Raw genomic sequence first — 13,343 nt, 5'->3', positions numbered from 1 at the left:
GCCTCGGAAACCCAAGGAGGGGTCACTATGAGTTGGGTCTGACTCGATGGCACATAAGGCACACAACAACAACACAGTTTCCAAAGCTGTAATTTTTATGGAATCAGACTGACACATCTTTATCCTGCAAAACAATAAGTAAGTTCAAACCTCTAACCTTCCATTAGCAGCCAAGAGCTTACCCACTGTGCCAGAGCTACTAAATATTCCAAATTACCTCGCTATACTGTAAGTAATCACTGTCCATTTATCCACATTTGAGGTAACAAAATATCACTAATCCTTCAAAGTGATGCTCAAATGCTACCTTTGATAATGTTCAATTTGAAAGGGAAAACAAGTACTATTTGCTCAGAATTAATTACATATATAATAGTGTGTTTTAGACATAACTTGTTAATTAATTCTTACTGCTAGATAAACAACAGTAACTCACATCTTAAAATGAGAATAAAAAGATGCAGAAAATGGCATAGCTGAATTCAAATCAAGTCTGACTCCAAAAATGTTTTTATAACTCACACTACTTTCCAGACAAAATTTCAGATATATTGCCTTCCAATGTAGCTATGTAGCTAGCTACCATCTTCTGCTACTATAAACACAACTAAATGGAAACACCATAAAACCCAACCATAGAACCTACACAATGTGCCTGACAAAACAGGCACTTATCATGGAACTATTTCTTTTTCCAAGGAAATCATAGAGTTTCATACAACAGGTAAAATAGTTATCAACTTCTCTACACTGGACCAGGCATCTGACATTAATAAGTGAGGTCAGAGACAGATCTAACATACCTGCTTCCTTCTTCTTGAAGTGTTTTCCAATAGAAATTTCCCAGAATGCCATAATTTATGAGGTATAAAAAAATTCCATTTTCAGTCAATTACCGAACTAAATGAATTTTTTCCCATCTACTCTTTCACTGGTGCCTTGTATTACATATTCAAGAAAAAGAAAGTGGCATAACAATTTGAAAACCTTACTGGCTACTACTGGTTTCTGGACCATAGTTTCAAACATTCAATCAATGCTGTAAATCATAATTTTAAAAATTCAAAGAACTGTAAAATCTGATGAGAACTAATTACCCCAAACCTCTCACTTTATAAAAAAAGAAGTCAAACAGAAAGCTAGAATGGAAACAAATTTGCTCTGTAAACTTTTACCCAAATCATAATTTAAAAAAGAAAGAAAGAATAAATAAGATACTATATGGCAAAAAAAAAAAAAAAAGCAACTGGCCCAAGATCATTAGCCAGTGAGAAAGTCAGTCCTAAAACTCATCTTTTCAGACTACACTACATTTCTACAAAAACCAGTTTTGGCTGCCTGAAGTATGTGTTACATCAAAATTATATATGATTTCATAGGTCACGATTACACAAAACTAACATATAAAATCTTGGCACAAATTCAAAAACTTGTTCCGTCCAAACACAGTATTTTTTAGGTCTCACGAATTGCCCACTGCAATATAAAACCCTGTTAGTAGGTGACTGAGCACAACTTTAAAATCCAATATGGTGTGGCCTCAAACTCCTTCTTTCTATGTTGCAGGGTGCCATCAAAGCAATTCTGAATCATGGCGATTTGTAAAGATGTGATGTAACTCTAAAAGTATGAGTAGTTTCGTTCTTGCTCAATATGAGCACAATCAAACCCACCTGCACTTCTGATTCCAAAAAAGTAAAGCCCCTATGAGACCAGAAGAACTAGATGGTGCCCAGCTACCACTGTAAACCACCTGGAGGGGGATCTATGTAGGAGATCCTGGATAGAGTGAGAGAACAATGTGGGACAAAACTCAAAATCATTTAAAGAAAAAGAGGGGGAGGGACCAATTTTGCTGGTCTGATAGAGCCTGGTGGAACCACTGAGACTTATGGCCCCTAGCTGTCCTTTAGGTCTGGAATTGAACCCACACCTGTGACTTTCAGACAAACAAAAGACAGGCATATGAGTTGAACATATACCTGAGGTAGATACACTCCTTGCAGAGAACAATCATGGGAGAAAGAAGGGCTGTGTATGCACAGGGAGACAGCTCAGGGGACAGGAGTGCATGGAGGGATGGATACAGGGAAGAGGTAACTATTGGAAGGAAGTGGGAGGGGAGCTGTTGCCCTGAGTTAAACTGTAGTCAATGTCATGAGACAAAGTGTATGTGAACTGCTGTATAGAAAATGAATTCGCTCTGTAAATTTTCACCCAAATCACAATTAAAAAAAAAAAAGAAACAGGTAATGTAAAGCACAGTATGATTCCATTGTAGCATGGCAAGCAGGCATTTTGCTAGCTTTAGAAAGAAGTGAGGAAGAGATCAGATAACTGAATATTAGCATAAGAGAAGCACAGTTTAAAGAAATTAAGAGATTTACCTTAATAGCTTCCACTTGTTGGCAGATCATTTTCAGCAAAGAATTTTGATCTTCTGCCCATCGAGGTGGTGTTTTGGGAGAAAACTAAAAAATAACAATAACAACAACAACAAAAAATAGTATTTAGAACAAAAACATATTCCACAATGGAGTAATTCATAATAGAATCCTATACTTACCTTATAACTTTTACTTGGTGACAGTGAGTATTTGGTGGGAGATGGTGTAGAATGTTTTAGTTCTGAATCTGCATTTCGCAAAGAACCATTTTTATAAAGAGGACCTCCTTCACTATAGTCTTCTAGCTCTTGCATGACTGAATTGAGCATTTCCTTTACAGATTCCAGAGGCACGGGTAACTAAACACAAAAGGCATTAATCAAGGCCTTTAGTTTACCAATGGCTTTCTTGTGGCGAAGTGGTTAATGCATTCAGCTACCTTATCAAAAGGTCAACAGTTCAAACCCACCAGCTCCTCTGTGGGAGAAAGAGGTAGTCTGCTTCTGTAAAGATTTACAGCTTTGGAAACCCTAGTAGGAAATGACTTGATGGCAGTGAATTTGGTTTGGTAACTTTACAAAAATATCAAAGTAAGAACTCTGAAATTAATAAAAAGATTTTCTTACTATTTATATTTTACTCACTTTTGTATAGCAAGCGCTCTCTACTTTAAGTAACACATGCAAAAGCTTTATAATCATAAAACTCTTAAAATAAAAGTCTTCTGACTCTACATCCATGCTGTTTCTATTACTTCTATCAGACATAAGTTAGTAGAAGGTAAACAACTTGGGAAGTTATCCCAAGTGAACAAAATAAATAAATTACTGATGTTTTCTAATTGATTTTGAGTATGAAAAAATACAGATGCTACATTGCATTAGACAACACAAATCCAAATCCAAGAACAGTAACACAAATTAATCAACAGGATACTTAGAAGGAAAGCTGCACATGATTAAGTTACTGTCATAGACACTCTCAAATTACTGACAGCTGGAAATAAGTGTGTCCACAGTAGATGAGAAGAAAAGCATCTGAAGTTTTCAGCAACAACTTTCAATTTTACCAAAAAGTTTAACTGCCAATTATTTATTTTGATCACACTGCTGTGATAACACAAGTAATGGGATCTTACTTTAGAAACCACCTCTAATTTCTCAAAAAGTACTTGTTAAGAGTATATACCAAGATTCTCACAGTGTATGTCATGAAACAAATTTTGTGTATGAATGCCTGTATGGAAAATGAATTTGCTGGGTAAACTTTCAAGTAAATCACAATAAAATTTTTAAAAACTAAAAAAATAAAGGTGGCAAAAAGTTGACAATTGGGAGGGGAAGGAAATATACCAAGATTCTCAAGTTTAAAACACACATCAAATCTAAGACAAAGCTGTATCAATTAAACATTTACCCACATACACACACACATGCCTCCCATGCATTACTAACAAGGTATTACTAAGAATTTTTGAAATTACCAAAATATAAAACCAAGGCAAAAATATCTATCACTCAATTATCAATAATATAAAAGTATAGACAAAAACTTGCAACTTACTTTCTTAATCACTGATGGATTTGAATCACTATCATCTAAAATCTTTATTAGGTAGTCTCTGGTCTTTCTCAAGTAATTTTTGCATTCTTCCTGTTCTTCAGGAGAAAGGGCATCATTTTCAATGTCTTCTGCTTTCCTGTGAAAAATCTATACAAAGAGTGCTTTTATGAAACAATTCTTGAAAAACAAAACAAAAAAGTTTAATTCAAGTACCACAGCTGCTTACCAATGCAAGATTCCAGTAAGAAACAACATTCTTTATAGATTCAAAAGCAGTCATAGCATCTTCTATATTTCCATTAACTGCATCCAATATAGCAAACGTTATGTGTGCTTCTTCTTCATATTCACCAATTTCAGACATCTAAACAAAAATAGGTAATTTTCAGTCAAATTGCCTCCACTCAGAATATCAAACACAAACATTTTCCAAAGATTTTAGATAGCTAATGAGATTAAGATCACATTACTTTTTCCTGTTATATTTGTGACAGCTGGTGAATTTATAAAACAAGACTTCCAATTAAACAGCCAAGCAATTAACTTAAGCAGTCCCTATCTCCATTTCTTTGTTTATAAACTGGAAATCCGTTATCTCCATTTAATTCACAAAGAGATTCTCCCTTACCTGTATGTCTGCACTATGAAAATGTTTGAACAAAGGATCAGCAGGTTCAGGAATACTGGTCTTCTTTTTGATTGTCTTCAACAATGGCAATACTTTCTTCCAGTAATAAACACTTCTGCCTATGTATTCCCGTTGATCATAAAAAGAATTAAGCTCAGTGCCCTAAAATACAAAATTAGAAAAATACATAACCTAAGGGTACACATATCATCAGACCTAAAATACATTTACAAATGGTAAAAAACTGGTTAAAATTTCAAGTCAAGGAAATAAGACAATGATGTCTCTTCTTAGCTCTCCTATTCAACATTTCACTAGAAGTCCTAACTAATGTAATTAAAGAAGAAAAAGAAATTTAAAAAGTATACGGATTGGGAAGGAAAAAATAAGACTGCCCTTGTTTACAGACTGATTGTAAAACATCCTCAAAAATCAGTAAAATAACTCCTTGAACTAATAATAATGGATCATAGCAAAGGTGCATAATATAAGGCCAAAAAAAGCCATTTGCTTTTCTATACAAAACAAATGAACTGGAATATGAAATTAAAAACACAACACCATTTATACTAGCACCCCCAAAAATGCAGCTGTAAACTACAAAACTTTGATGAAAGAAATCAAAGATACCAATAAATGTTAAGATATTCCATATTCACAGATAGGAAGATATTAAGATGCTGATTTCTCAAACTTGATCTACAGATTCAATATAACCCAATCAAAATTCCATCAAGTTATTTTGTGGATATCAACAAAGTTATTCCACCACAATAGTGAAGAACAGAGTTGGAAGACTAATACTACCCAATTTTAAGGCTAACTATTAAGTTACAGTGATCCAGACAGGGTGGAACTGGCAAAGAAGTTGACAAATAAGTCAGCAGAAAAGGAAAAAGAAACCCAGAAACAGTCCTATCCTCAACTAATCTCTAGAAAGGAGCAAAGGCAATTCAAGGGAGAAAGCAAAGCCTTGACAACAAATGGTGCTGGAACATGGGGCAAAAAAAAAAAAACTGATTCTAGACATAGTTCTATTTTTCACAATAGTTAACTCAATATGGATCACAGAGCTAAGTTAAGATGCAATATTATACAACTTCTAGAAGACAGGAGAAAATTCTAGGTACCCTTAGGTTTCACAACGGCTTTTTTTTTCCCTGGTTTTGATGTTGGCCAGTCTAGGCAATGGATGGCAGGAAACAATGACTTTTTATATATGACACCAAAAGCATAATTCATAAAAGAAAAAACTGATGAATTGGACTGCATGAAAATTAAAAACTTCTGCTCTGTGAAAGATAGTGTTAAGACAGTGAAAAGACAAGCCACAGACTGGAAGAAAATATCTACAAAATACCTATCTGATAAAAGACTTGTATACAAATTATACAAAGAACTCTTAAAACTTGACAGGCAATCCTATTACAAAATAAGGGAAAGATCTGAAAAAACCACAGTAACACTGACATAGCACTACACATCTATTAGAGACTCTAAAAGTCAAAACACTGACAAGACCAAATGCTGGTGAGAATGTTGAGCAACTGAACTCTCAGTCACTTCTGGTGGGAATGCAAAATGGGAAGACATTCTGGCAGTTTCTTACAAAGCTAAACACAGACTCTGTGATAGCTGGAGCTGTGTGTCAACGTGGCTGGACCATAATTCTGTGTGGTTTAAGCAACTGTGATATGGATTGTTCCCATGATGGGAGCAGATGTTTATGTTTTGAGCAGCCAAACCACTGAAAGGGAATTTCCCTAGGGTTGTGGCCTGCTTCCAGTATATTTATGGACATCGTGGGAAAAGAGACACTCTTCTGTAGATCGAGATTCTGTTGTGCTGCCTATAACTGTCCATGAGCAAACAATCCACCATTCGGCCTGGATATCTTGGATTTGTCATTTGTTGGAGTCAGGAGCCAGAATACTGGAGCTCTGGTAGCATAGTGCCCAAGGCACTTGACTGCTAACCAGAAGGCTGGCGGTTCAAACCCACCAGCCACTCCTCGGAAGGAAGGTTGGGTAATCCTACTTCCATAATGATACTGCCTCGGAAACCCAAGGAGGGGTTGCTATGAGTCGGGGCCGACTCAATGGCAAATAACAGCAACAACAACAACAACCTTGCGGTCATCAGCTCTTGCAGTTGGGAAAAGCCTCCAGCCTGACGTTTGATCCAAGAACTTGGGACTTGCCAGCTTCTATAAGTGTGTGTGAGCCATTTTCCTAAGATAAATTTCTGTCTCTCTCTCTCTCTCTCTAAGCTTTACTGGTTTTGCTTCTCTAGAGAACCCGTCTAACACAGACTCTACAGTTGTGCTCCCAGACATTTACCCAAATGAGTTGAAAATATATGTGCACATAAAAACTTACACACAAATGTTCACAGCAGCTTCACTTAGGTGCCAAAAATCAGAACTACAATAACCTTCAATAGGTGACTGGCTAAGAAAACCCTGTGGTACATCCACACAATGGAATATTATTTAGTGATAAAAAGAAATGATATATCAAGCTAGGAAAAGTCATGCAGGAACCTTAGCAATGTATACTGCTAAACCTGGTGAAAGAAGTCAAGCTAAAAAGATACATACTATATGATTTCAACTACACGACATTCTAGAAAAGGCAATACCATAGAGACAGTAGAAAGATCAGTGGTTGTCAGGGATTTGTGAGTGGGAATGGGGGACTGTAATGAACAGGTGGAGCACTGAGAATATTTACGACAATTACACTCTTATGTATGATACAGTAAAATAGCAGATACATGAGACTAGACACTTGTCAAAACTCACAGGACTGTATAACAGAGTGAATCCTAATGTAAACTATAGACTTTAGTTAATAATAAAGTATCAATATTCTTTCATCAACTGAAACAAATGTACCACATTAATTAATCCAAGATGTTAGTAAAGGGAAACTGCAGTGGGGAGAAGAGTTATAAGGGAAGTCTATACTTTCTGTGCAATTTGTCTGTAAACCTAAAAGTACTTTAAAAAATAAAGCCCACTAAAAAATTTTTCAAATCAAAGTCAAATAGAATTTCAAAAGTCATTTGCTCACTGATGGAACCACTGAGACTATGGCCCCTAGCTGCCCTTCAGGTCTGGAACTGAACCCACTCCTACAGCTTCCAGCCAAACAAAAGATAGGCATATGAGCTGAACATTTACATTAGGTAGATACACTCCTTGGAAAGAACAATCATGGGAGAATAGAAGGGCTATGTATACACAGGGAGATAGCTCAGGGGGGCAGGTGCGCATGGGAGGGAAAGACATAGGGAAGAGGTAACTATGGGGAGGAAGTGGGAGGGGAGCAGTTGCATTTGGGTAAACTGTAGTCATTGTCATGAGACAAAGTGTATGTGAGCTGCTGTATGGAAAGTGCATTTGCTCTGTAAACTTTTGCCCAAATCACACACAAAAAAGAGTTTTTTTAAAAAAAAAAATTTGCTCAACATACCAAACATTGGAATAAATAACAAAACACCAGTGATCCTTGTAGATCTAACTTTTAAACATTTCCAATGACAATACCTAATAAGTGAGCCCAATCCATTTTTAAGAGTTTTTGGTTTTATACAACCAAAATCTGCCTCTCTCTAGTAAGTTCAGTCAAAGAACTAGTCATCCATAATAATTCTTTCACCAAATCAAATCAAAACCAAATCCACAGCCATCGAGTCAATTATGACTCTTATCAACCCTACAGGACAGAGCCGAACTGTCCCACAGGGTTTCCCAGGCTGTAAATCTTTACAGATACAGACTACCTCATCTTTCTCTTATGGAGCAGCTGATGGATTCAAACCGGTTAGCAGACAAATGCCTTAACTATTGCACCACCAGACCTCCTTTGCACAGAACAGACCTCAAATATTTAGAAGTCATTATGCCCTGACCTGCAAAGCTTTGAGCTACCTCACGTATAAAGGCTTTTTCAGCCTGAGCAGTAATTATCATAACAATAATTAAGTAGTAATTGTTAATACTTACAAAGCAGTTTCTATGTGTTGGGCACTATTTCAAGTGCTTACATATATACTGGGAGCTCTGGTGGTGTAGTGCCTGAGGCATCTGACTGCTAACCAGAAGGCTGGCGGTTCAAACCCACCAGCCACTCCCCGGAAGGAAGATTAGGCAATCTACTTCTATAGTGATACCGCGTCGGAAACCCAAGGACGGGTCGCTATGAGTTGGATCCAGTTCAGTGGCAGAGAGTTACATATATAAACTACTTTGTGGCAAGATTAAAAATTACATTTTATCTGGCATAGTCTGAACAAGCACTACTATTTTCATGACCAAAAAACTTCCAATTAAAAGTGTAGTATTTTTAAAAACTAAAGCAATGCTCTTAATAAATGTTTACACTTTAACAAACTCACTGTTTTCTGAAGACATTTTGCCCAATATACAAGCAGAGCAGGTTGAAGGCCATGTTTCTCCTGACCCCTTAGGGTGTTTATTTCATGCTGAACCAGAAGTCGCAATTTTGCCGAGGTTCCAGGTCTAAAAACAGTTTCATTTAATGAAATAACTTTATAAATGCATATCAACATTTAATGTGTAGTAACTATCATGTGAGAATTACATTAAATTTCTCGTAAAACCTAGGCAGTAAGCTAAAGGAATATTTTTTGTTTTATTACTTACAATGCCTTTCTGTGAATCAGATTACAAACTGCATCCCACCAAGATTTTTGTCTTTCTGTACAAAGCTGTTTACACACAGGAAGCGGTAAGCACAATGGCCGATAGGACTTGTAGTGAGAATTACATTTCTCTTTTAATTGTAAGTGGCTTGTGTATATTACTCCAAGCAGAAATACCTGTTTCAGTTAAAGAAAAATAAGTTAGAAAAAATTAAACAAAACTCAAAATATATTTCATCTATTTAAAATACATGCTTACTTCAAGATCTAAAATACATATTGATTCAGGGGCATTTGTTTCAAGTCTTGAAGTTTCCTGAGGCAAATGATGAAAAAGCTGTTTTAGCCATTTTCGAATTGCAGGTAAGATGGACAGTGAATTCCACTGTAAGCCAAGCCAAGTAAGGTGCTGAAGACTACCATTATGTGCTCGAATGGCACCTGAAAGAAAGGAAAACAATAGGCTTGAGTATCTGGAAAGTTTTTTTTTTTTGTGACCAGTTTTTACAACATAAGCAATTGACTCACATTAAGTGCGTCTTAATTTTACAACTGCTTTTATGTATCACAGCTGGGAAAAGTTTCACAGCTAATTCTCATGGTTGTATTAAATGTATCCACACTTCATATCTAGGAATTTTAATTAAAAACAATTATATTGGACAAAGTTCTTCATAAAGTTTGTCTAAGAAACAAGAAACTCACTAAAAACTGAAAAACTAACCTGACTACCACTGAGTCAATTTTGACTCATGGCAACCCTATAGGACAGAGTAGAACTGTCCCATAGGGTTTTTAAGGCTGTAAATCTTTACGGAAACAGACTACCACATTTTCTCCTGTGGAGTGACTGGTGGGTTCCAACCGCCAAATTGATTAGAGGCCAAGTTACCCATTGCACCACCATCAAACTAAAAAAAAAAAAAAAAAAGCAATGACAGGCAAAATAAAGAAAACCATTCAAGAAATCTTGAAAAAGATTATAGTCATTAAGATAATGGGAGCCACTACCAATGGATTAATTAATCCATTAAGTCAGTGAAAAGAACTTTTCTTCTATAAAATTCCAGTACTGAAAAAGTTAAAGCTTCTGAAAACAAAGATGTACAACCTTGCTGACAATATGGCCATTTACATAAGACTGTTAAAAATGTTCACCTCCTTTGTCTCAGTATACCATTTTTTAAAACTCAGGAGTTCTGGTGGCATAGTGCCTAAAGCATTTGGCTGCTAACCAGAAGACTGGCAGTTCAAACCCATCAGCCACTCCTCAGAAAGAAGACTGGGCAATCTACTTCCATAGTAATACCGCCTCGGAAACCCAAGGAGAGGTCGCTATGAGACAGAACCAACTTGATGGCAGTGAATTTGGTTTTTTTCTTTTGGTTCTGGGAATAATACGAAATGCAGTTTATGAAAGTTTTCATCACAGTTAATTTTTTAATAAAGAAACATTAAAAATAACTTGGATGCCTAAAAATGGAAAATTATGTAAGAAAACCATGGCTAATTCATAAAAGAGATTATCTTACATTTAAGTGGTATTTTTAAAGAATCTAATATAAATAATATGGAGAAGCAACATGAAACAAGCAAAACAAATTTGGTATACCAAAAATAATTATTTAAAAGAAAAATATATGCAGTTTCCATCAACCCTTAAAAAAAAAACCTAAAAGGATTAACAGGAAAATATTAAGTCATTATTTCCATAAAATGAGTTATAAGAACTTTATTTTCTTTTGTTCTTCTCCTAATATTAAAAAACTAAAGATGCAGAATTTTTTTTTCCTGAAAGATACAACTTACCAACATCATATCTGGCCAAATCATCAGGCTCTGGCACTGTTACATCAATGTTTCCAATATCATCACTACCAAGGAAAGATCTATCCTGAGGTGACTGACTAGAAAACAGAGCATCATATAAAGCAGACTGCCCACTCTTATTGGCAAAGGATTCCACAACCTCTTTTAAAAAGTCTTGCTTGCCACGACTTAAGTTTACCAGCATGTGCCCTGAAAAACAAATAGTTACACCCATCATTTTTAAAATACAGATTGTATTTACTCACATCTATCAATACATTCATATATACCTGAAGGGGAAATACCATCATTACCTCAAATCTAAGCCTCCAACCACAACCATAACCAGAAAAAAAGGACGCTTATGTAGAAAATAAATATAGATTACATCTTTAATAGTATCAGCATCTACAATCTAGAATAGAAAGAAAAGATGAGAAGAATATATGTGAAAAATGTCAAGAGTACTTACAGTTTAGATGGAGAAGAAAAGTATAGGATTTAAGTGACTATAGGTAAGCAGAGCCAAGCCTAATTCTTCTGGTCAGATACACTAATTTATAAACCTAGCTGATACAAATCACCTTTCACAAAGCTATTTAGAAATATTTATTTCCAGGCACCACTCCCAGACATTCTTATTCCATACGTATAGAGTGAGGAATTTATTTTAAAAATACGGCTTAAATGAAGTACTAGTACATTCCACAGCATGGATGAGCCCTGAAATGATTATACTCAGTGAAAGAAACCAATCATAAACGGCAAGTTACTGGATGATTCCATTTGTATGGGAAAAAAAAAAACACTGCCACTGAATTGATTCCAACTCATAGTGACCCTAGAGAACAGAGGAGAACTGTCCCACTGGGTTTCCAAGGCTATGAATCGTTATGGAAGCAGATTGCCACATGTTTCTTCTGTGGAGCAGCTGCTGGGTTTGAACTGCTGAGTTAACTGAGTGCTTTAACATCTGTGCTGCCAGGGCTCATTTATATGAATGTCCAGAAAAAGGAAGAAGCCCTGGTAGCACAGTGGTTAAGGAGCTTAACTACTAATCCAAAAGTTGGCAGTTCAAACCCACCAGCTGCTCACTGGAGAAAGCTACTTCCATACAGATTTACAGCCTGATAAATCCTGAGGGACAGTTCTACTCTGTCCTACCAAGTCACTGAGTCGGAATTAACTTAATGGCAGTGGGAGTGCCCCACCCCCTTAAATCAAGAATAGAGGCAAAAAGTAGATTAATACTTGCCTACAGATGGGAAGAATAGGGTGGTATAGGAGTGGCTGCTAGTGAGTATGGAGTTTCTTTATGGTGTGATGTTCTAAAACTGATTGTGGTGGTTATGGTTACCCAATTCTATGAATATACTAAAAACTATTGAATTGTACATTTTAAATAGGTGAACTGGTGAATTACATCTCAATAACGTTTGTTGTTTTTTCCAAAAAGAAATAACTCCATGGGTTAATTCTGCTGATCAGTCAGGTTTGGTCACCAACAGATTACTGTCTCTCAACGAGCTTGCAGGGACATTCTCCAGAATGCCCCGTAACAAACAAACAAAAAAGCTACAGTTCATTTTTACCAAGAAGTCTTAGTACCTCAAGACAGTCTTGCTAAGGTAGAAGGGGAGCATAAAAGAAAAAAAAAAAATTGGGAATGACTTCATGGACTGAAAGTCTAATTACCACAAGCAGTCTTAAGCTGTGGGACAGAAGAACAATATAAACATTGGTTAATTCCCTTGATCAACAGCCTAACTACAGACCAAAGTTTACACTAACTTTGATTTAATACGATATCTTACTCTCTATAAAGTTCATTCAAGTTTATATAAAACTGCTTCCTACAAAAAGTATTATCCTTCTTCAGTTCATTCCTTGATTCACTGGATATGTGAATTTCTTAAAGTTTGTGCCCTAACAAAATTACAAATACATAATAGACCTTTAGGATCCATCCAAACAGTCAAAACTGGGAATAAATCTACAAATTCCAAGAGCTTAATAAAATGTGTATAGATATCTTCTATCTTCCTCACTATGGTGTCAGTTCCTCAAAAGATAGATTTCTAACTTCTTCATCATTATATCCCCCATACCACTGTTTTGCAATAATTACACAAAATTCAAGATATACTCTAACTATTAAAGACAGAGGCTCCAGCAGTTATATAAAGGAGGATTAAAGAGTTATCTCTATTAAGGCACAAAAAAAATATCAAATATTTGTTCCTTTTAAAGGCAATACTATTTCTACTAATTCTTTCCTTATCTATTGC

General features: G+C 35.8%; 1 protein-coding gene across 1 annotated transcript in view; it reads right to left on the bottom strand.

Annotated features, from left to right (window-relative positions):
- Positions 1-13,343, bottom strand: part of RANBP2 (RAN binding protein 2) — an 87,623-nt gene that overhangs the window by 23,005 nt on the left and 51,275 nt on the right. The window contains exons 9-17 of the mRNA XM_042781153.1: positions 11,056-11,265; positions 9,506-9,687; positions 9,248-9,423; positions 8,980-9,103; positions 4,579-4,740; positions 4,177-4,314; positions 3,951-4,097; positions 2,567-2,746; positions 2,388-2,471 (exon numbers count right to left, since the gene is read on the bottom strand). Coding sequence (XP_042637087.1) covers positions 2,388-2,471; positions 2,567-2,746; positions 3,951-4,097; positions 4,177-4,314; positions 4,579-4,740; positions 8,980-9,103; positions 9,248-9,423; positions 9,506-9,687; positions 11,056-11,265 — 1,403 coding nt within the window. The remainder of the gene's footprint in view (positions 1-2,387; positions 2,472-2,566; positions 2,747-3,950; positions 4,098-4,176; positions 4,315-4,578; positions 4,741-8,979; positions 9,104-9,247; positions 9,424-9,505; positions 9,688-11,055; positions 11,266-13,343) is intronic.

This window comes from Orycteropus afer, unplaced genomic scaffold, assembly GCF_000298275.1.
Source record: "Orycteropus afer afer isolate SDZICR_OR568_19922 unplaced genomic scaffold, OryAfe1.0 scaffold00089, whole genome shotgun sequence".
Lineage (NCBI taxonomy): Eukaryota > Metazoa > Chordata > Mammalia > Tubulidentata > Orycteropodidae > Orycteropus > Orycteropus afer.
The sequence above is the reverse complement of the archived record's forward strand: the minus strand, read 5'-3'. Positions and strand labels throughout refer to the sequence as shown.